At 44.2% G+C, this 23670-nt stretch overlaps 1 protein-coding gene across 3 annotated transcripts; it reads left to right on the top strand.

The window, feature by feature from the left end:
- Positions 1 to 22751, top strand: SNAPC1 (small nuclear RNA activating complex polypeptide 1). Of its 3 annotated transcripts, none has more exons than XM_083166010.1 (11): positions 1 to 131; positions 3487 to 3640; positions 7277 to 7436; positions 9220 to 9360; positions 11083 to 11187; positions 11267 to 11425; positions 12946 to 12999; positions 13095 to 13157; positions 15041 to 15176; positions 20898 to 20975; positions 22635 to 22751. In XM_083166010.1, the coding sequence occupies exons 2-11, from the start codon at positions 3504 to 3506 to the stop codon at positions 22661 to 22663; spliced, it is 1062 nt and encodes a 353-aa protein (XP_083022136.1). In that variant the 5' UTR covers positions 1 to 131; positions 3487 to 3503; the 3' UTR covers positions 22664 to 22751. The 3 variants fall into 3 exon arrangements, with proteins under 3 accessions (XP_083022136.1, XP_083022137.1, XP_083022138.1); XM_083166011.1 differs by having other exon boundaries at positions 56 to 171; XM_083166012.1 differs by lacking the exon at positions 1 to 131 and adding an exon at positions 199 to 334.
- Positions 22752 to 23670: the final 919 nt, after the last annotated feature.

The following is a 23670-nucleotide window of genomic DNA, read 5'->3' as shown; positions in this document are numbered from 1 at the left end:
CAATTGCACTCTACGAGATCTAGAGCTGCCAGCCTGTGTGCGCACGTGACCGTAGACAGGAGACTAGGAGGATCGCGGAGGGATCGCACAGCCACAGCAGCAGCAGCAGCAGCAGCAGCAGCACTTCCCAGGTAGAGAGTGGGAGCAGAAGAGGCTTCTGCAGCTGAACTGGTATTATCCGCACGCACACTGACTCTCCTAGTCCTGGCTGCCATTACTACTCTGCCTGGTTTGCAGCAGAGACTCTTATAATCTGTTCTGTTCATTGTTCAAATCTAGAGACACTGGCATGTGCATTGCTCTATCTATCCTGCAGCATTCACATATAAAGAAGGTTAATGTTATTGATGGACGGATAGACCATAGCTCTACTGCTGCCATGTTCCTCAGAGTGCAGGCTCTGGGTCTTCTGTTGTTTGTATCTCTCCACATTATCCATTTATAAAGGCTGCGATCTGTTGTTGATGCTTGGTAAAGGTTTGCACAATTGGCATGTGCCACATTCCCAGCATAATACTGGCATGAGGTGTAGCAGCATACAGTATCTCCTAATGCTGGCCAGACAACTGTCCTCCAGCCGTCCATGGACCAACTTGTCTGTCAATCTTCTAGAACACCACCCCAACACACCTAACCAATGTTTTCCTTAGCCCTGTCAACTTCTCTCCAACTTGTCATATCACAGATATTTTGTGTGTATATATGGGAATGGCAACAGCACTTGGGGGTTGATTCAGTTAAGATACATACAATGTCTCGGCTGTCAAAAGACCAACTCCTGCATTTCGATCATGCCGAAACCCAGTATCCTGCTACCCAAACCTACCCCTTCTAATTGCTTAACACCCCCCTCCCCCTGCAACCTAGCCCTAAATCACCCACCAGTGCCTAGACTTAATCCCCCCCCCCCCCCCCCTCGCTGTCCAGCCTGATGCTTAAGGTGCATACACACTGTGCGATTATGCCCAGCGTGCATTGACAGCTCATCGCCGGCCCATACACACTGGACGGGTTTGAGCTGAAAGCAGCTCAGATTTGCTGTTTTTAGTAGTTTTCAGCGCAAAGTCGCCCAGTGTGTATGGGCCTTTACCCGCCCCGGCATATTTATGTTTCAGTATTCTGGCATCTTCATTCTGATCTCTTCGAAGTTCCAGCGCCGGTGTTCTGGCGGGATGTTGACATCTGAATACTAAACACTAACACCCCGACCACATCCCAATTCAATTATACCACCACCTTACAGATATACTGATTTTTGGTTTGGAGCCTTATGGGCTGCATATTAAAGTCAGCAAGTCCAGGACAAGATGAGGTGCCCCCCAGCATGGTATATAGCATTGTCCCCTTGATTTGGCATTCTATTACTCTGTACTTTGGGCAGTGCTCAGGTTAATATAATGTAGTGCTGACGCTATCCTTAATTTTTGTTATACTCCCCTTCTGATGGCACAAACTGGGCCTAGTTAGGGAATGTTGCTGCTGAGCCTGAATCCAGAGCAGCCGAATTTCATACAGTATGGTTCAGACTGGGCATCAGGACTGTTTAGTATGCAGACATTCCTTTTCATTCACTGCCTACCTAGTCTTCCCCTCCCTGTCATCCACTGCCTCCCTGTCATCCCCAAATCCTTCACAGCAGATATACAGTTTAACATTGACATGAAATATATATATATATTTTTTTTTTTTTTCAATACAAAGAATGGGACAGGTGCGCTGACACCTGCTAGTACAAAGTGCCACAATTTGGCTGGCAATCAATGCAGTCTCTTTCGTTAAATAGCACTTGTCTGTTTGTGGGACCGCAGCTCCCTTTTGTTCAACCCTGATTCCCGCAGGGTCACAAAAGACAATCTACAATACAAATGACAAAAGGGGTGCCCAATAGTGCAGTATCTTTTTAGTAAAATGTAATAATTAAAAAGTAACAACTGTACGGCATGCGTACCACAGTGATCATTAGTGGTGGACTTCAGACCACACGGTATAGCGATGTTTTCACATTGGCAAGTCAGGGACATGAAACAGTGCTGCTGGCAACACTCACGGACACCATATAGGCTCTCAGCGCGTCTCTCTGTACCGGTGCTCTGGTCCGTCCGTCACACAGCTCCTGGTCCTTGGTTGCGTCAGTTAGGCCACGCTTGTGGAAACATTGTTATACCGTGTGGTCTGAAGTGGACCACTGGTGATCACTGTGGTACGCATGCCGTACAGTTGTTACTTTTTAATTATTACATTTTACTAAAAGGATACTGCACTATAGGGCACCCCTTTTGTCATTTGTATTGTGTGTGTTTGTTTGTGTGTGTATGTATCTATCTATCCAAGTGATAAAGAGCGCACTCACCAGACTTTATAAAGAGTGTAAAACTTCAAGGCTTTATTTGATCCATTAAAACAAGGAGCCTGGATTCGGGCGTTTGCTGTGTGTCTTGAAAAAGGGTCATGCTTGGACCCGAAACGTTGACCTTGTTTTAATGGATCAAATAAAGCCTTGAAGTTTTACACTCTTTATAAAGTCTGGTGAGTGCGCTCTTTATCACTTGGATAGATAGATACATACACGAAAACACACACAATACAAATGACAAAAGGGGTGCCCTATAGTGCAGTATCCTTTTAGTAAGTCTTGCGAGTGCGCTCTTTATCACTTGGATATTGTTGGCCTGCAAGGAATATGGCTTGAGTTTATGGACACCTCAGCACCTTTCCACTGAATGTTGTGAGTGCTGTATTTCTCTGGAACCTATCTATATATCTCTATCTATCTACCTAGCGTTCTGGTGGGTCTGGCACTCTGGACGAATGGGTTTATAACCGGGGTGCCTTCCCAAAGGGGTACGATAGCCGTGTTGTATCACTGTGGGTAATCATGAGGCGGCACTCTCCGGAGTTTTTTGAAAAGAAGTGTATTAACACACAGCAAACATATCAATGGTGGGTCATAACATCGACAGTTTCGGGGGATTATCCCCCTTCATCAGGAAGACCTCTGTCTCAAAAAGTGCTAAGTGCAAAGAAAACCAAAAACCTTTTTGATATGAAACCAAAAACCCATTGATATGTTTGCCGTATGTTCATACACTTCTTTTCAAAAAACTCCGGAGAGTGCCGCCTCATGATTACCCATAGTGATCCAACACTGCTATATATATATCTATATCTATCCACATGCTGCGCAGGGAATAGAGAGGAGCTTATTATGTAAGAAATGAAGCGATTGCATTAGCAGGTCAGTTCACTTCTGTTTTGTGCCACCGCATTGCTGCTTTGCGTGTGCGATCTGCTGACCACACGTGTTGTGGCCATTCTGCGGTCATTCTGTGGTAACTTGCTGGGGCCCTTTATTGTGTGACGGGGTCCCAGAGCAAAATAATTTGACAACCCCCTGCTTTAAATAATGTCAGTCTTAAGAAACGCACGCAGGACTGTCCGGTCTTAATAAACCACAATACTTCCTCTTGGTCATTCATGTAATTCTAGGGATTGCCATTGTTGGGATGGCTTACAGAATGAACTTTCCCGGTCTGAAAGAAGACTGTGAGACCATTCTCGGACGCTTCCAGGCCACAGACAGTGTTCGTTATGAGGATTTTTTGGCAGTATGGAAAGATATGAAGTTCTTTACCATATTCCAGTAAGTAATTGTATTGCCTCATGTCATGCTTACTTTGAATCCATCTGTCGCTCTATATTAGTTTTTGCGCTCGGCTGTTTTAGCAGGCTGCCCGATTTTTCGCATTAATAGATGCCATGCACATGTTTTGTCCTTCTATCTTTCAATACAATGACAAACAAGGAGCTACTATGTAGCTGTATGGGCGCTGACAGTGGATGCTTTGTGAAGCTGCTACCACTGGGACTGAGTGGGTCCCAAAAAATGGAGAAAGAACAAAGAAAAAAGGTAGCGCTTAAACCAATGAGGATTTACAATAAAAAATTGACATTTTATTTGTGCACATACATATTATAACACTTTAAAAATATGAAGTAAAAACAATTTCAAAGTTCACTGCCCACCAAGCCACTGGTGTCAATGGGTTTTTCGGGGGAAGAAAAAAACAAAAATGGGGATCCGCTCCTATTTGTGCCGCCAGATGGTATCGCAGGGGACCATGGGTATAGCAGGGAGTCTTGAACTTCCCTTATCCAGAGAAATAATTAGATGGAATATAGTTACCAGTGCAGTCCTTTTGGTAGGTAGCTTTGGGAGATCTTTAATCCTTTTTTGGATAGCGTGTTTGCTGTGTCATCCCTTGATGCTGAGGAGTCCGGTTCGCGCCAGCAACAACAGCAGCAGCAGGACGGATAGATTGCTGGTGACATTTTATTTTGCCAAATCGGGAATAATCTGAATGAACAAGGTGCACTGCCTTTCTAATTAAGTCTGGGTATATAAACCCCCAAGCGTCCAGCAGCTGTATACCTTTGAAAAAGCTGTCCTTGTGTGACAGCGAAACGCGTCAGGAGCTGCCCTATTCTCCTGCCCCAACTGCCACTACACGCATTTGCACTTTATTTGTTGGGATCCAACCAGCCGCCTCCACCAGTGGACCAGACAATCGCTCCACAGTGCTACATTCGGTCCTTCTTCATGTTCCAGCATCAAGGGATGACACAGCAAACACGCTATCCAAAAAAGGATTAAAGATCTCCCAAAGCTACCTACCAAAAGGACTGCACTGGTAACTATATTCCATCTAATTATTTCTCTGGATAAGGGAAGTTCAAGACTCCCTGCTATACCCATGGTCCCCTGCCATACCATCTGGCGGCACAAATAGGAGCGGATCCCCATTTTTGTTTTTTTCTTCCCCCGAAAAACCCATTGACACCAGTGGCTTGGTGGGCAGTGAACTTTGAAATTGTTTTTACTTCATATTTTTAAAGTGTTATAATATGTATGTGCACAAATAAATGTCAATTTTTTATTGTAAATCCTCATTGGTTTAAGCGCTACCTTTTTTCTTTGTTCTATCTTTCAATACAATGCACAGTTTACAAGCGAAGATTATGACATTTTACATACGAGCGTATTAAAACACAGCCGAGGCAAGTAAAAATTGTCAAATCGAAATTAATTACTGTTAATTTTTTATTTATTAAAAACCACAATTTTTTCTGTATGCGCATTGTGGGGCCTCACGGCATGTGGGTAGGGCCTCAGAGGGAGCGTTTTTTGTGTTGTCATGATCTTAATGTTTATTATCGAAGAGAGCTTAGCAGGTTTGACAGCACTCTCGGCTCTCTGACTATATCAAATTACGAGGTTGTATGTAAGCAAAATTCGTTTGTTGCCAATATTGTTTCAGAAACGATTTTCACAATGTTTTTTTGTTTTGAAAATGAAGCAAATATTGTGAAATTTTACATACGAGCGTGCATTTGTTTGGATTTAGAAACAATTAGCAGTTGTGCAATTTTATATTTCATTCCATATATTATCTTCCTAAATACAGTGTTCATTCTAGCACCCGCTATCTTTGAAAATACATGCAGTTCCTCTTCCCTGCCTGGGGTGTCACTGTCTGCTGTAGTGCTTCCAGCACAGTGTGGTGTGTATATCAGCACTGATATGCAAACCAGACCTGTGCTAGAAACACCACAGCAGGTAGCGACATCCCAGACATGGAACTGCATGGGTTGTCAAAGATAGCGGGTGCTAGAATGAACACTATTAATATATTATTGTTCTTTTCTGGTACGCATGAAGTTGAAATAATAAGAGCTAGATATGGTGGAAATAAAAAACAATTCCACAAGGAATAAAATGTTAGTGGCAAATAAGAGAGAAATGCAAGGTGGGAACGTAATCGCATAGCTCAGCAGAGCTGAGGAATCTCCGGACGAAATATTTGAGGAGTTTATTATAAATTTATATATTTTTGAATTGGGTCTTCATTCTAATGATGTGAATAACATTTCGTATGCTCCTTCTTCTTTTTTTTTTTTTTTTACAAATTTTTTTATTGAAGCATCATAATTTGCACCATTACATAGTTAACATTTGGTCATTACATGAAAATGTTTTCAAGATGTATGTAAACATTTATACAACCAAGTATTTATACATACATTCACATTATTAATTAGTGAGTCATGACTCGGGTATTTACTGAATATCGTGTCATATCTATAATAGAAGTATCTATCTTGTGAAAAAAAAAATAGGGGTTAAATACCTGTATATTAGTTGAAAAAAGATTCACTGCTTCCAACAACCTAATTTTCTAGTTTTCCTAACCAGCAGAAAGAGGGACGGGAGCTGTTGTCACAGCCCGCGTCTTGAGATTTAACTACATAACATACTAATCGCAAACAAATGATCCTTTCTAATCCCCTCAAGGTGAGAAATATAGCGTTATGCATCCTATTAGTGACAGTAAATATCAAAAAGTATGAGTTTTACGAAAAATATTGAACAAAATCGCATGCTTTTTTATATGATTATTTATACTGTTTGATTTTTGTAAACAAATATTCTTAAAATCCAGCTAGTATATTATAAAATTAGAGTGTAATGGGCCCTACACAGATGGCTGTGTGCGCAGGACTTCCTAACTGTGCATGCGCCTATAGCCCCCCCACACACACACCGATGTAGGGGCATTTTCTAATCAACTGTGCCAAACTAAGCAGTCTCTTAGAAAATGCCTTAATATCGGCATGTGTGTAGGCCTTATTGGTGTCCCATAAAAGCAGCAGCACTGAACAGGCAAGGAAACCAACATAACAAGAGACACACCCATACAAGTCATCTGAGAACAGTTCCACATCAAGGCAGGACATGTAGATTCTCAGAGGAGTTATGATCCTACAGTCCAGAGCATGTCATGCAACAATCATACACTTATGCGTGAGAGGCCGTCAAGGATTCCCTTCAACGGCAAGGTTGGCTGCAAATACAGCGAGTCCAACTCATTTTGTGGTGAACGCCGTCGTTTTAAGGGTCACACTCGCCCTTCCACCTCGCCTCAGGAAACAGGCGAGGAGGAAAACCGCGAGTGAACCAGATTCTTTGAATAGCCAGACAGCGAGCTATCGGCACTTCAATGTGCCGATAGCTCACAGTCAGGGCATTGAATTCCGCTATTAAGGTTCAGAGGGCCCGCTCATGAGTGCTTACAATTGACACGGCTTCATTTTTGCTTCTTGGTAAGGCTCATAAATCTGCAGGCAATGATTTGTTTAATATTGAATTATTCAGCCAGGGAATAAAGGTCATCACTTGTTTCTTGTCATAATGTTATGTATTTTATTTATTATATTGCAGCGGTGGGATGAGAAATCTAGAAAGCAACAGATTCGCGAGAGAAGCATTTTCTGTGGTCAGCGTGTACTTTCTACCACCATACACGTTTCAGATACGCGTGGGCGCCTTGTACCTGATGTATGGTTTATACAACACGCAGCTATGTCAACCTAAACAAAAGGTATCGTTTGTATGGTTCTCTTTTATGTGGAAGCGTTATGATTGGTAAATGATATTCCGTTTAATTGTGTGTTCAATTAAACCAGTCCCACTTTTTACTCCCTATAGCAGGAAAAGGAAGTGAAAAATCTATCTGCATAACATAGAATTGTAACGCTCAGTCCATTTAATTTGTTATAGAGGGGATGTGTTTTGGTGTAATGCCATCTTCTTGCTGCAATGGGTTTGCAAATAAATCTGCCCACATACATTACAATCATGTTCTTATGGTAGACACTAGGCAGCCATTTTGGCTCTGTCTGCACTCTTCCATTTCAAACACCATTTGTGTAACCACGTCTGCGGATGTTGGCTTTCTGGATCATAGGCTGCGTCGTTATAATGTCACAAATGAGTTATGTGGCCGTAGCGATGCCCGGCCCCACGCATTGTGTTCAACCAGCATTTAATACCCAGCATGCTGAATAAATCTAGTTAATTGCCAGTCAGGACCAGTGTTCTCACCGGAGATCACTGGTCCTGACAGATCGCTCAGCATACTGCGCAGACACATCGCTGTGTGCTGAGCGATCTATCATTGCTCACGATGCTCAGCGGATCTCCAGGTGTGTAGGCCGCTTTAGGGTTTGATTCGCACACAATGGAGCAGTGTACCCACAAAGATGCTGTTGCAATTGAGTTGCACACTGGAAGGTGGCTCAACAGGTGCACGGATATTGCCCCATCTTATGGGAGTGGTATAGGTCACTGTAGTGTTTGCATGCACAGATGCTCAGTGATTTACATTGGAGGCCATACTGTAAATCTGCATTTGCCATAGTGTTGGTGCAAGTTTCAATGGTGTGACCATTGGTGGCTTCTGAAGACTCCCCATAGGTGGAATTAGTGTCTACAGATGTTCCCAGTACTTGCAGGGATGTAAGTACTGGGATGTAAGTCAGGGAAAGAGTTTGAAGCACAGTTTGCATAAAGTCGCAAATGGGCAATTGCTAAAATAGATGCATCTACTGCTAAATCTGGCACATGTTCAATGCATGTTTGTAATGAATGATGTGAGTTGTTGCTAGTGGTCACATTCATGGTATAAGTTATGTGGTATCGCTGCTGGCTTCCTCCATACTGCAGAAATGCTTTTTCTTTCTCGGTCACTAAGCTTTGCAATTGTGAAAACACCATCCAAAGTCATTCATTTGTTTTTGCATGATGGCGGAATTAGTGGACGGAAAGACAGCATTTTTCCCACACCTCCCTAAAACTTATGCAAAGTATGTATGTTTCTCAAACAGCAGTCTATAAAGAAACACAACCCTTAAGGGGCATACACACTGGGCGATTTCAGCCCAATTTCTAAGTGTTCTGACTAGAAATGGAACACGGATCGCTCAGTGTGTATGCCTTGCAGTGATGGACTGCACATTGCCCACTGGGAAAGCCAGTGCTTGCACTGTATATCCTCCTAGATCGCGGGGCTTTACCTATTAAAAATAAACAAAGCCGAATCCGCACCATCCATCAGCACAAAGCATCGTGGTGCGCATTGCGGAACACTGCGATGTGTGCTGAAGCACGGCGTTTAGCTTAATAGCCGGGTCGCCCCGTCTGTACGGGGCTTCACTCTTTTATAATATGTATAGATTAGACCGTTGTAGTTCCTCATATCCCTGGCATGCAGTGACCAGCAAAGACTATTTCCAATATTCCTGTTATTTGTTATGACTCGCAGACGGCCCGTGGTGTGCGGGATTAGAGAGAAAACTGTGATTTTCTGGTTTCATCTCCTGTAGATAAGAATAGCTCTGAAGGACTGGAGTGAAATTGAAAAGTTTCATGAGGATCTCATTAGCGCCCAGCATTTGGATGCAGTGTACGTCTTCAGACATCTGCGCCGGAGCCGGGCATTTCATTTCGCAGCTATGCCCATGCTGGTAAGAGAAAAACCATCTGTGTCCAAGAGATGTTGCATGGCACATATTAATGTTCTGCACAATATCCAGCACTTATCGGAGCGTTGCTATCTTACTGTGCTTTACTTTGAGTTTAAAAATCCTGTGTGTTCTATTTTACCCAAAGTGTTTCTTAGCAATTGTGAATTAGCCCCTAATCTTTTATATGACCCATCTTTTCTATGCGGTAGATTTATACTCTTTCACTAAAGAATAACTTCACTGAAGATGTAATATTGTATGATATCTTAATTATTACTTATCTTGCACAGTACAAACAGGCATGGCAGTAATGATGGCCATCGACCATCGATGATTCAAAATCATCAATGGTTTATGACCGATGTAGAATAGTTTTGCCATCGATGGGGAAGAACCAGATGGTTTCCCTCCATCGATGGCAAAGTATAACAAATAGTTTTTTCCGTTTTCTTACCGCAGGGGCCGGGACACGGAGCATAGATCTGCCTCAACACCCACAAAGCCACACCCCTAAGATTTTGATTGGCCCACGGCCAGTCAGTCAAATAAAAGGGATTGCCATCGATATTGAAAACCATGGGTGGTCATACATCACATAGAGCAAGCTTTATTTGTGCATGTGTGAGAAAGAGATGTAGTTCCACTCTGCCAGCAGATGGCAGTGTTTTGGAGACTCTCTTACACTAGACACATATATAGATGATTACATACACGTCTTGCTGACCTTCCCACATGTGGGTGTGGATCATTAGGGCAACAGTCAATAGGTCAACACAAGAAAAATGTTGACTGGCTTTTGGTCGACACAAGCTAGAGGTCAGCATGGAAATTGTCGACACAGAAACCATTCAACTTGAGTTTTTATCGCTTTTTTTGGGTGTCTGTCAAAATCTGCCTACATGGAAATATAAGTGTAACGCGTCCCCTCACCTGGCTCTCTTCACTCGCCATGCTTGGGGCACTGTGCCTGGCTGCACACTATTATAATCTAACTCTATGACCCCTTGGATTGTGAAGTAAGAACAAGTCCTGAAAAACTCAAGTCGATCTCTTGCTTTTGTCAACTTTTTGTAAATTTTTACCTAAAGCCCGTCAACCTTTTTCATGTGTGGACCTATTGCATGTCAACCAATAATGACAGTCGACCAATCGACCAGATGCCCCACATGTCGGCAGCAGTAACTACTGACAGTGACATCACAGCTAGGCTGGCAATTCAAATGCCTGCCCAGTTGTAATATACATCCTGACTTATTGGGCAGTCGATTGAAAAGTATGTATAGCTTACCTGATTGGCCATTTGGTCATTGCAACGCCCAGATGGCTTCTCTCACTCTTGTGTGGTACTGGCTGGAGTACACATAGGTTTGCAGTCATTGGAGTCCTGCAATACGCACTCACTGCATGTAACATTTAAGGGAAACATTCTTTGTGGACTTCCTCTTCAACTTGTAGAATTACAGGATGCCAACTGACAGATGCAGGTGGGGCAGATGTAACATGTGCAGAGAGATTTAGGTGGAGTGTAATAAAACATAAATCGAAATTGGAGTGTAAACATAAAGCAGCCAGTATTTACCCTGCACAGAAAAAATATAACCTGCCCAAATCGAACTCTCTCCGCACATGTTACATCAGCCCCACCTGCAGTGCAACATGGTTGTGCCCAAATGTGTGCTTTTTTGCTTTGCTGAATGGGGTCCTTATGTGCGTGTTTTGCAGCTGACGTTCAGGTCACAGAGGAGTATAAAAGCGGATGTGGGTAAAGAGGAATTTAAGGACGTAAGAGACAGAGTTGCCGATCTGGTTACTACAGAAACTGTGGAGGTATGTCTATTTCATTCATACTATATCGGCTTCCTTTGTTCTGTATGTCCTGACAGACTGATTTTCCTCTGGTTTTCAGGAAATTATGAATATTCATGAGCATTATCAGAAAACAAAGTGTCTGATTTCTGCTGATAAATCGCAGCCAGATAAGACTCTGAGTTTAATAAAGGAAGAATTTGCTGGAACCCTCCATTCTCTCGTTGAAGAACATCAAAACTGGAAACAGGAAAAAAAGGTTTGTTAGAAGCAGGGGCTTAATAGAGAGGGGGGCCCGTGTGCAGCCTCTTCAGCCGGCCCCCTCCTCCCTGTTGGGAGCAGAAGGGTCTGAGTGCTCTAGTGCTCAGACCCTACTCGGCATGCGTGAACCTCCACTTTGGTTCAGACTCCACCGCGCATGCGCAGATTGTCAAAAAAAATGGCCACTGCGCCATTTTTCTGTTGCGCTCCTGCGGGACTCCAGAGAGTAAGTATTCCCAAAATGTGTGCACCCATTATAGATATGCCACTGGTTTGAAGGTGCAATATATATTGACATTCTATCCATAACGACAGACCTTTTGAAATCTATTTTGTGGTTTGGTTGCCCTGTAAAACGCGCTTGTCACCTTTACAGAGTGGTGGTAGCCTGTATGTGGGTGGAGCCAATAGTCTTAACAATTCATTCAGTTCTCTAGGAGTAACTTACCTACTATAGCAGTGGTTCTCAAACTCAGTCCTAGGGACCCCACACAGTTCACATTTTCCAGGTCACCCGGGAGGTGAGCAGGTGCATTCATTACTGATACATTTTAAAAGAGCCACAGGTGGAGCTAATTATGTCACATGATTCTGTGAGGAGACCTGCAAAACATGCACTGTGTGGTGTCCTGAGGACCGAGTTTGAGAACCTTTGTACTATAGCTATAAGAGCTGTAATGAATACAAAGGCCACATATAACATGCCCTTATTCTAGTTCACTCTTAGAGGCAAATTCCTTCTCAAATGGACAAAACCATGTGCACTGCAGTTGGGGCAGATGTAACAGGTGCAGATAGAATTCGATTTGGGTGACGTTTTTCTTCAAAGTGGGATCTATATTGCAGTGTAGAAATAAAGCAGTCAGTATTTTCTCTGCACCGAAACAAAATAACTCACCCAAACCTAATTCTATCTGCACCTGTTACATCTGCCCCAACTGCAGTGCACATGGTTTTGTCCATTTGAGAAGGAATTTGCCTCTAAGAGTGAACTACAATAAGGCACATTGTGCACAATATTGTCTGAAGAGGGGGAGGAGCTTCCAGGCCTATTTAACTTGTATTCCATCCATATTGAATATGGCGTTCTTATGATAAAAGGAACACACTACTGGTTGTAAAAAGAAAACAATTGGAAGGGATCTCGATTTGCTGGACCCTTATCTCTTTCATTTTCATTTAATATGGTCTGGTCATCTAGATTTCTCTAGATGACACCCCCCCCCCCCCCCCCCCCCATCTTTTCCAAGATTTTTGGTTGAACTTACCAAGATAATATAGCGAACCCCTGATGAAGCCTTTGTATAGGCGAAACGCACTGGTTGATGCGATACATGTATCTTCATGGAGAAATGCAGACCAGTCCCCGCATTTATCTGATGTTTCGGTATTTTAATACCTTTTTCAAAGACGTCAGATAAATACGGGGAGTGGTCTGCATTATTTTTACTGCTTGATTAACCCCTTGAGTGCCACCCCAGGTTATCACAATATCAAATATTTGTTTTTTTATTGTAGGCACCAAGAACCAAAAATGACGAAGACAAAGAAGGAACCTCTCAAGAGTCAGAGGTAAGTGGTAAAGTGGGATGTGGCACTAACTTACAGATCGGTGGAGCTCTGTGAGCGGGATGTATTGGCTAATGTTTGTTTCTTTGTATTTGTAGAGTTCAGACAGAGCAAAAATGTTGGCACAAATAAAATCCAAATGTTATACTTCAGCGACCCAGGTAAAGTATTGCTCTCTCCTATCTGTCCTAAGTATCTTAAAATAATTAAAAATAAATGGTAAATTGCAGCTGGGTCAGGCTGTAATGACTCCTAACCTGTCACGTGTGCCTGCCGTCCGATATCTCCCAGAGGGCATTTTAAAAAGTAGACCAGTATGTTCCTGCCCTTGAAGCAGTGACCGGTTATCTACTGCCAAGTGTTATGTGACAGCGTCTGACATGCAGCCACATGTGGTTCAGATCTTATTGCATGATGTCTCGCACATCCTCACACTAAGTCCTGGGGTACAAAAATACATGTAACATAGTAATGTCATGCATGTAGGAGAATGGAGAGTGAATGAATGTGAGTTTTTGAAGTTCTGGTTCTTGGTTCAGTTTATATTTGTGGCAAATCTGAATACAGTCTAATATAAGAACAAAAACCTCATATGGCTTTTATTGGGGGTTTTGGCTGCTGTACTTCTGCGGCCGACACCTCTATTCACAACAAGCCCATGTATAACTCCCACAGTGGAGTATAAACTATTGCGGTAACCCAGCAGGTACCGGATCCTTATTTCCGGGCCAGCGGCTCCATAGGACTAAGAAGGGGCACACCTTTTAAATTGACTTATACTGTATATTTTTTTTTTAGAATGGAAGCTTCCAAATAATATTTTAATATATTAGTTCTTATCCTGATCCACCTATATTACTTTTACGTTGCTGTATTTATAATTTTGTATTTCTATATATTGAATGTTATAATGTTATCAGTGTATTAAATATCTGATTAATTTTATAAAGTATTTTTGATTTAGCTTACCCACATCAGTCTTGCTCCTTATGTTCTATTAGCGCAGAGATTATTTCTGGTACTTCTGTATTAGCAGGGCGCCCAATTAGCATACGTACGGTACTGTAGGGGCATCGCATGCGATTTTTTTTTTTTGCATGCGATGCGATTTTTCCTATGTAATTTATTCACTGCTCTCTGTCCTTGGGCGGTGCGATCAGATCGCATCGCACCGCACTTAAAATCGCATGCGATTGCATGCAATTTATAGGGTGCGATGCCATTTCATTTACTATACACTTGTATGACATACAATGGGATTTAGGCACCCCACCCACTAGCTACACCACCCCGAAGTGTGGCGAGCGTCCTCCCGACCTTTTCATACCCCCACTATCCACGTCGGCGTGGAGTTGATTTTATATAGTGTGGTGAGCCACCGAGCCCTGCAAGGGGATGCGGAATACCCGTAATGTAATCCGTGTCCGCTCGCTACGCTTCGGGCTTGCTGCGCTTGCCACACTTTTTAATATCAACTCCATGCCGATGTGGATAGTGGGGGTATGAAAAGGTCAGGAGAATGCGTTCCGTCGCCGCTCGCCACGCTTCGGGGTGGCGTGGATAGTGGGGGGGGGGGTGCCTAAATCCCTTTGTATGTCATACAAGTGTATACTAAATTAAATGGCATCGAATCCTATAAAATCGCCAGAGAGCAGTGAATAAATTACATAGGAAAATCGCATGCGATTTGATTTTCTTACGCAGAATCACCCATTAAGCTATTTGCTTAGTGGGCGCCCTGCAAATACATAAGTACCTTATTTCTACATATAGAGTTAACGATTATGGGGCTAAAATACTGTTGCGGCGCCTGAGAACTACCTGACCCCCATGAGCTCGGCAACTCATCAAGGTGATGGCGTTGGGCCTTGGGATATTGTTGAGCCAAGTAGGAGCCTTCTTCCTCTTGACACTATTCTACAGTTAATACCTTTATAAAGCATTGATATTGTGCACAATTGCAGATGAGACACACTGTCTAGAGTTATTAAAGGTGGTTACAGACCTTTTTTTTTTTTTTTTTTCATTTGTTCCCTCTACAAAGTCTGTCAGGTCCAGACGACACCGACAAGTTCAGCTGGTATCCTCTGAGTCTGGGTCTGATCATGGGAGCTCAAAAGCCAAGAGGCAGAGAATCAGCAGAGCCAGGAGGAAGGCTGCACGGGAAGCGCAGAAGAAAGGTAACGCTCTCTTTACTGATCTATGTAAACAGTGTGTTTGCCTTTTGACACTTTAGGTAGGAATTATAAAAAAAAATAAGAATGTGGCAGAGACAGCATATCTCCACATGTATTATTATTTTTCAACAGTTTCTTATATAGCACACACATATTCCGCAGCGCTGTACAAAGAATATTTGATCATTCAGTCCCTGCCCCAGTGGAGCTTAGAATCTGAGAGCCAGGATCCCGATAGGCATTTACCCGACATCGGGATCCCGACTGTCAAAACACCGACAGCCGGGTTCCTGACTGCCACCTGCTATTTTCCCTCGTGGGGGTCCACGACCCCCATAGAGGAAGAAAAGGTGGCTCGCGTAGATGTACCGTGCCCGCAAGGGGCTTAGTTGCGCTCACCATGCTTTCTGGATGTGGCCAGTCGGGATCCCGACGTCGGGTTAATGAATGTCAGGATCCCGCCTGTCGGACCTCTGTACCAACTGTGACCTGATAACAAAAATAAAGACCAGAAACTTAATTTGAATCCCGTGTATGTGATCCTTTTCACAAATAATTATTGAAAGAGCAAAATAGATCAACTCTCGTCTGCATGACTAAAAAATTCCAGAAAACATGACCTGTTAGGGTGGGGGTTTGAGCACTGGAGTTGAAAAGCACTGCTCTAAAGAGCCTCAGGGGCAGATTTATTAAGCTTGGAGAAGAGATAAACTGGAGATAAAGCGGAGAAAAGGTAAAAATAGATAAAGCACCAGCCAATCAGCTGTGTTTGAAAAAGACAGTTGGGAGCTGATTGGCTGGTGCTTTATCTCCTTTTACCTTTTCTCCGCTTTATCTCCAGTTTATCTCTTCTCCAAGCTTAATAAATCTGCCCCTCAAGCCATTGTGTTGTGAGAATATTGACTCATGGGGTATGGCATGAGTTTCCAACGGTCGTTTTACTGACATCGGTATGCCGACTGGCATGAGCACAACAGGGGCTTACCACGCTGCACTCATGGACCTCACAATGCTAAATAGCCTGTGTAAGTCAAGATTCCGACCGTCGCAGGAGGTACTGTTGGAATCCTGCCTGTCGGTGAGTCATCTGGCACCCGACACATGAATAGCATTAACCGCAGAGATCTGGTGGTATTAATGGACTTATGTGGATATGAATGCAAAAAATGGCACCACTGCTGAATGAGCTCTGCACCAGAGTAGAAATTGTGTGAAGTCTTGAGGTCATCTTAAGCCCAACAGGGTGATCTATGACACCATATTGTCAAAGACCGTTTAATGGTGCAAACATCACAATGATAATGCCTAGTTTTTAGTGGCACATTTGGTTTTACAGGAAAGATTATGGGTTTGTGGACTAAGATGTCATACTCTGTGGGGATTTAAGTTTCTGTAGCCTGCAAAAAAGGTGATTATTTCTTACCACGTATTTCTAATGAGGCACATTTAATTTTGAGTTGGACTCATTTAGAAAAAATCCTTTCTAAGCACCAACTAATAAAGACTTTGCCAATGTCCTCTCATTCTCAGTATATTTTAAAGGTGACCATACACTAGTGCAATTTGGCTCGATTTCACCTGATTTCACAAAAGGATCCGGTCGACAAATCTGGTGAAAACGGGCAAGTCGCATGTGTTTTAGATCCACTGGGAGCCCCTAGATCACACTTGCTGGGTCACATGCAATATATCACATGCAATATATCACATGCAAGAGGACCACATGCGATTCTGCCTGCTGGCTCAAATGGGATCAGCTGGCTTAAACCTTTCCCATCACAACAAAACCCCGAAAAACAGGAATGCCTCCTTAGTGTATAGTAGTAGTAGTAGTAGTAGTACGTTTATTTATAAGGCGCCGCAAAGTGTCCGCAGCGCCGTACATAGCAAACAAAAAAAATTACGAGGTAACGTACAGGGTGTGTTGAAAAATACAGTATAAATAGGGGTATAGCTGGTAGAACTAAAATCAGCATCAGTTCAGAAGTAGGTGTCAAAATTGTCGAGGAGACTGAAGATGAAGTAGAGGAAGGGAAGAACAGGACGGGAGCACAGGTGAGGTAAAGAGGTAGGGTGAGTACGTGAGGAAGGAGGGCCCTACTCATAAGAGTTAACATACTAAAAATAGGTGGGTGGACGAACGAAAAACAACAGGATAAGTAGGAACGGAGGGGAATGGAGGCAGGATAGGAGGATCAAAAGAGGTTAGGAGGAGGGATAGGCTAGTCGAAAAAAGTGGGTTTTAAGGGAGCGCTTGAAGGAGGTAAGGGAATCAGAAATCCTGATGGGTGGCGGGAGGTTGTTCCAGTGCAGGGGGGCAGCGCGAGAGAAGTCTTGGACACGGGAGTGGGAGGAGGTGATTAGGTGAGAGGTCAGTCGGCGGTCAGTGATGGAGCGAAGAGGACGGGAGGGAGTGTGGATAGAGATCAGTGAAGAGAGGTAAGGAGCGGTGGAGGAGGAGAGAGCCTTGTAGGTGGTGGTGAGGAGTTTAAAGAGAACTCGGAAAGGAATGGGGAGCCAGTGAAGAGATAGACAGAGGGGGGAGGCGGAGGTAGAGCGGCGGGAGAGGAAGATGAGCCTAGCAGCAGCGTTAAGAATGGATTGGAGAGGTGCGAGGCGGGTGAGAGGTAGCCCAGAGAGAAGGATGTTGCAGTAGTCAAGGCGGGAGATGACAAGAGAGTGAATGAGAATTTTGGTCGCGTCAGTGGAGAGGAATGGTCTGATGCGTGAGATGTTGCGTAGGTGAAAGCGGCAAGACTGTGAGAGAGCACGAATGTGGGGGGTGAAAGAGAGGGAGGAGTCAATGATAACACCGAGGCAGCGTGTTTGGTCGGTGGAGGTGATCTCGGTTTCACCAATACTGATGGAGATAGTGGGAGAAGATGGGATGTTCGGGGGATGGAAGATTAGAAGTTCAGTTTTAGCCATGTTTAGCTTCAGGAAGCGTTGGGTCATCCAGGCTGAGATGGCCGTGAGGCATTCGGAGACCTTGGACAGGAGTGATGGGGATAGGTCGGGGGAAGAGAGATAGATTAGGGTATCATCAGCATAAAGGTGGTAATGAAAACCATAGGAGCTGATGAGGGTGCCCAGAGAGGTGGTGTAGAGAGAGAAGAGGAGAGGGCCAAGGACAGACCCTTGGGGAACACCGACTGGCTGCGGGGTAGTAGGAGAGGAGGAGCTCGGAGTGGAGACGGAGAAGGAGCGATCGGAGAGGTGAACCAGGAGAATACCGTGCCAGTGATGCCAAAGGAGCGGAGGGTGTTGAGCAGGAGAGGGTGGTCAACAGTGTCAAAGGCAGCCGACAGATCAAGCTGGATGAGGATAGAGAAGAGGCCTTTGGATTTAGCCGATATTAGATTGTTAGTGACTTTGGTCAGGGCAGTTTCAGTGGAATGTAAAGGGCGGAACCCGGATTGGAGGGGGTCGAGAATGGAGTTAGCAGTAAGGTGGCTTAGGAGACGATTATAGGTCAGACGTTCTAGGAGCTTGGAGGCAAAAGGGAGGAGGGAGATGGGCCTGTAGTTGGATGGAGAGTTGGGGTCCAGATTTGTTTTTTTGAGAATTGGGGAGACAAGAGCGTGTTTGAAGGAGGAAGGGAAGATCCCAGAGGATAGGGAAAGATTAAAGAGGTGAGCCAGGTGAGAGCAGACTGACGGACTGAGACGACGGATAATATTGGAGGGGATAGGATCGAGCGGGCAGGTGGAGGGAGAAGCGGATTGAAGGATAGAGTGGACTTCAGCAGCAGTGGTGAGGTAAAATGAGGACAGGGATTGGAAGGAGGGAAGTGGGGATGTAGGAGGGGAGGAGGGAGAGGGTGAGGTCATGGCAGCAGTGATGGCAGTCCTGAGAGAGGAGATTTTGGTTGAAAAGTAGGTAGCAAAATCAGCGGCTACAATGGAGGACGGAAGAGCTGGAGGAGGGGGGGAGAGCAAGGAGTTGAAGGTGGCGAAGAGCCTGCGGGGATTGGATGATTGGGAAAGGATGAGGGACTTAAAGTAGGATTCCTTGGCCAGAGCAAGGGCAGAGCTGAAGGAGGAAAGAATGACTTTGAAATGGAGATAATCCGCGAGGGAGCGTGATTTCTTCCAGAAGCGCTCAGCAGTGCGAGAGCACTTTTTAAGGAATCGGGTGATAGGCGAGTGCCACGGTTGGGGGTTGGAGCATCGAAGGGGGATAGAGGATGGAGGGCAGGCAGAGTCCAATGCCGAAGATAGGGTGTCATTATAGAGGGAGGCGGCGAGGTTCGGGCACATGCAGAAGTAGGGCACATGCAGGGCACATGCAGAAGAAGAAGGGCACATGCAGAAGTAATGTAATGTGGGCACGTGAGTTTTTGTAGGTCACTTATACATATTTCACACTACATTCACAAGTCACTGAACACTGTTTTCAAGCTGTCAACTCAGCTTGCAACCTATTCATACCATAGGCTTGACCTGGGGAATTGCTGGGGCTTCTCCTCTGCCTTCTCATGAAGATGATGACATTTCCAACCACCAGTAAGCTGGCTCTCCATAGAGTTTAAGTGTTACCCAGTTGGGATGGCTCCGCAACCTTGCTCCTTTCTGGGAACAACACTGCAAACTACCCAAGTTGGATTTGCTGGACCGTTTTTTTATTTATTTTTTATTTTATAGAGACCCTTTCACACCGAGCCATGACTTGGGTTAAACTAGAAATAACTCATGGCAGTGTAAAAGGGATGTAATAAACCTTTGTGTGTACATTTTATGTGGTTAGTACATTTTTTAAGCCAAATCCGCACAGATACATGGCTTTCAACAATGAATGGACTCTTGTGCATTATAATCACACTTTGGGCCAGATTCTCTAAGCTTCAAAAGTGATAAAATAGAGAGTGATAAACAATCAGCTCCAGCCTGACATTTTTCAAACACCGTCTGTGACATGGCAGGTAGGAGCTGATTGGCTGGCTGTTTATCACTCTCTATTTTTTCACTTGTGAAGCTTAGAGAATCTGGCCCACAGTTATTTATCACCAGGGGGAAGAACTACAATAACCAATCATAAGAAATCAGCAATAGCATTGGCAAAAAATGGGATGGAAGTTGGACTAATTGGCGGAATGTATTAAAATACATCGCCGCGATGCTAACGCATAACATCGATACCTGTGATGTGCGGGGGGTCTCCGTCACATCACTGGCTCAGCGGCTGTCCCTGGCACCTACTCCTCCCCCCTGCAGCCGGAAGGCCCTTCGGCTGTGACATGCTGCTAAGGGGAGGAGGAGTTTGAAAGAGGACGGGACTAGTGGGGTCGACGTCAAAGGTGGCGATACCCTGCCCGGCGAAGACAGGGCGCCCGGGTCTTCGTACATTTGAAAATGTGGTAAGACACCCGAAATGGGGGTTTTACCACATTTTTCCCTTCGTACATCCTGCATAAAGAAAGCTAATGTCTCATTGGTGGCTTTGGTATTACACACATACCCAGTATCTCAATCTTGCCCCAATTTGGATAACCCTTTTAAATGTACTTTACAAAATATGGAGAACCACTTATTTCAGTTGTAGGTTCCCACCTCTTGCATGCCACCATTTGGGGGTTCAATAATTGAATCAAATATTTCATGATCCCCACATCTGATTACATGATCCGTATTCATTTCTATTTTCTCTATTGTGTGTTGTAACTTGCATTCATACAGTCTGTATTATTCTCCGCCGACTGACTACGGGCTGTAAATCTTCTTGCAGGCAGCGTAGTTGGGAAAAAGAAGAAGTCTGCAAGCATGCCGGCAATTCCTGAAGAGGGCTCCTCATCCAGCAGTGAAGGTGAAAACATTAACAGTGTCCCCATCAATATTTTCTGCAGGGTATAGTGTATAGAAGTACAAACAAGGGACCAAGTTTGGAACCGAAGGATCTGCATGATGCAAAATACTGACTTTTGGTGATTGGTGCATTCACCAGACCTGAGCTGCACATGTGTAGTAGGGTCCTGCATCGCTGGACAACTACTGCTGCCGACATCACTAGATTGACAGTCTGAAGCCATTTCAGTTTTGGGGGAATCTCTGTCTTCCATATGTAACCCATTACAAGCACATCTTTAAGTTATTTTAGTATTGTTGGATTCCATCGAGCCCCATTTAGTTATCCACTTCCAGCTTTAAGAGTTCTGTTAGGACCTTCTCATCTGTAAATTAACTTTTCTTAAATCTTGTTATTCTTCCATTTACATTTTCTCTTATATATTTGAAACAAGTTTGCCCCCTTTATCATCTGACTGGGCCATTTTCTGCTTAGATTTTGTAAAGGCCATCTTGTTTGCTTTCCCTCTAGTAGAGACCTATGTTCCTTGTCCTGGTCTTTTTGATACAAAGGGCTGTTTCATTTAGTATTGCACTTTTTTCTTTTTCCCACCTCTCCTGCACTCCAAAAATGGAATACCTTTCTTTTTGTGTGATGCGTTGGTCCCTGTCTTTATACCAAGCAATACTGAGTATATAGGGTATAGACATCAGGGGCGGAAGTCCCAGAAACAATGGAGTTGGTCGCTGCCAGGCTCCTGCTCAGAAGGGGGCACCTGGCCTGGTTTTCTCCATTGCCTCTGGGACGCTACTCCTGTGTAGGAGACTGAGCAACACTGCACCGCACAGTCAGCAGCGTCACTTTAGAATGTCTGGGAGGAGGCGGGGTGTGCCGGCAGGGTCACCCACCTCCTGACAGTCAAGCTGGTCTCCAGCAATCCTCTGAATAATAATAATGGGGTTTATTCTAGTTCATTCTTTCTGACAAAATCCTTCTTAGATGGACAAAACCATGTGCACTGCAGGGGGTCAGATGTAAAATGTGCAGAGAGAATTAGATTTGGGTGAGTTATTTTGTTTCTGTGCAGGGAAAATACTGACTGCATGATTTTACACTTCAATATAGATCTCACTTTAAAGAAACACCCCACCCAAATCTAATTCTCTCTGCACAAGTAACACCTGCCCCCCCTGCAGTGCACATGGTTTTGTCCATCTAAGAAGGATTTTGTCAGAAAGAATGGACTAGAATAAACCCCAATGTTATTTATAGATCTTTTTTCCTAATAGGACTGAAAGTGCTTAAATTTGCACCAAATATAATACATGCATAACAGTAAATATTAGTGAAATACCTGGGCAAACAAGAAAGTCATGAGTCTTTTATTAGATGGATTGTACAGTGGGGGCTTTTCAGGGTACCAACTTCCATAGAATCGGAGCCACAATGCTGAAAGCTTGACCCCAGATGAGTTCAGGGAGATTCTAGTTATGTGGAATACTCCATCTACAGATCGCAGTAATTGAGTGGGACAACACTGTTTCATACTAACTCCTACCCCAGCTGAGTGCCACCGTTTGTTCTCCATATCGGAGATATATATTTACATCTACCCTGTTAAAGATCCAATTTCTGTAATGTTATGTCACTAATATCATCTTTTGATCCTTTTTCTTGCAGATCTTCCAATCCCAAAGAAAAAACGTTGAGTGCAAGATAGTCAGGACTAATAAGTCACACATAAGATATGTGTTTGTGTATATAGAATATAAATATAATTTAATTTTTTATACTGTTCATTGGTATAGTGTGTTTTTTTTTATATGGTTGATTAAAAATGTGGGTGGTAATAACATTGACTGCAATACATGTTTGTGGTTCATATCTTTTTACTAGTAATAACTGAATCCTCCGTTCCAGCGTTAGTCACTTCAGTATTTGTCAAGTGACTGTAAAAGGCTTGTGTGAAGTCTGACTAAAATATCATTTATCAGCTAGAAAGTAGAGCTAAAACTTGGCAGCCTTGTTAGGGGTTTTTAAATTTGTTATGTTGGTACTTGTGTAGTTTCACGGCGGCAGGCTACGCTACGTTTTCAGCATAGCCCAATGGCTGCCTAGCGTAGGGACTCCGCGGCAGTCAGCGTAGTGTCCCTGTCAGGCAGCTAGTCACCGTACTGTCCCTGGGAGCTGCAGCTCTGTCCCTGGCAAGCCCAGTGAGTGCCTCTCACACAGCGCCGGTAACAGCCAGATCCCCAGCGCCGGCGGAGAGGCGCTCCATTTGTCTGAGATGCAGGAGCGTCTCAGACGCTCCTGCGTCTCAGTAATTAATGCGGCAGGGTACGGCAACCCTTCCTGTGTCCGCTTCAGGGAGACGGACAGGGTTAGGGGTTAGGTAGCGCGTGTGTCTCCTGCACAAAGGGGGGCTGCAGTTTGCAAGTGTGTCTCATGCTCAATAAAGGACGCATTTGCCAGTGCTCCATGTTACATACTGGCAATTGCCTCCATTTCAAACCCCCACTATCCACGCCAGCCCGAAGCGTGGCGAGCGGACGCAGTACACGTCCTCACTATCTTTTCATACCCCCACTATCCACGTTGGCGTGGAGTTGATTTTCTAAAGTGAGGCAAGCGCAGCGAGCCACCGAGCCTGAAGAATGGCGAGCGCAACGAGTCCCGCGGATTACTTGACGTGTATTCCGCGTACCCACGCGGGGCT

This window comes from Crinia signifera, chromosome 12, assembly GCF_055691185.1.
Source record: "Crinia signifera chromosome 12, ASM5569118v1, whole genome shotgun sequence".
NCBI classification, from domain to species: Eukaryota; Metazoa; Chordata; class Amphibia; order Anura; family Myobatrachidae; genus Crinia; species Crinia signifera.
The sequence above is the reverse complement of the archived record's forward strand: the minus strand, read 5'-3'. Positions and strand labels throughout refer to the sequence as shown.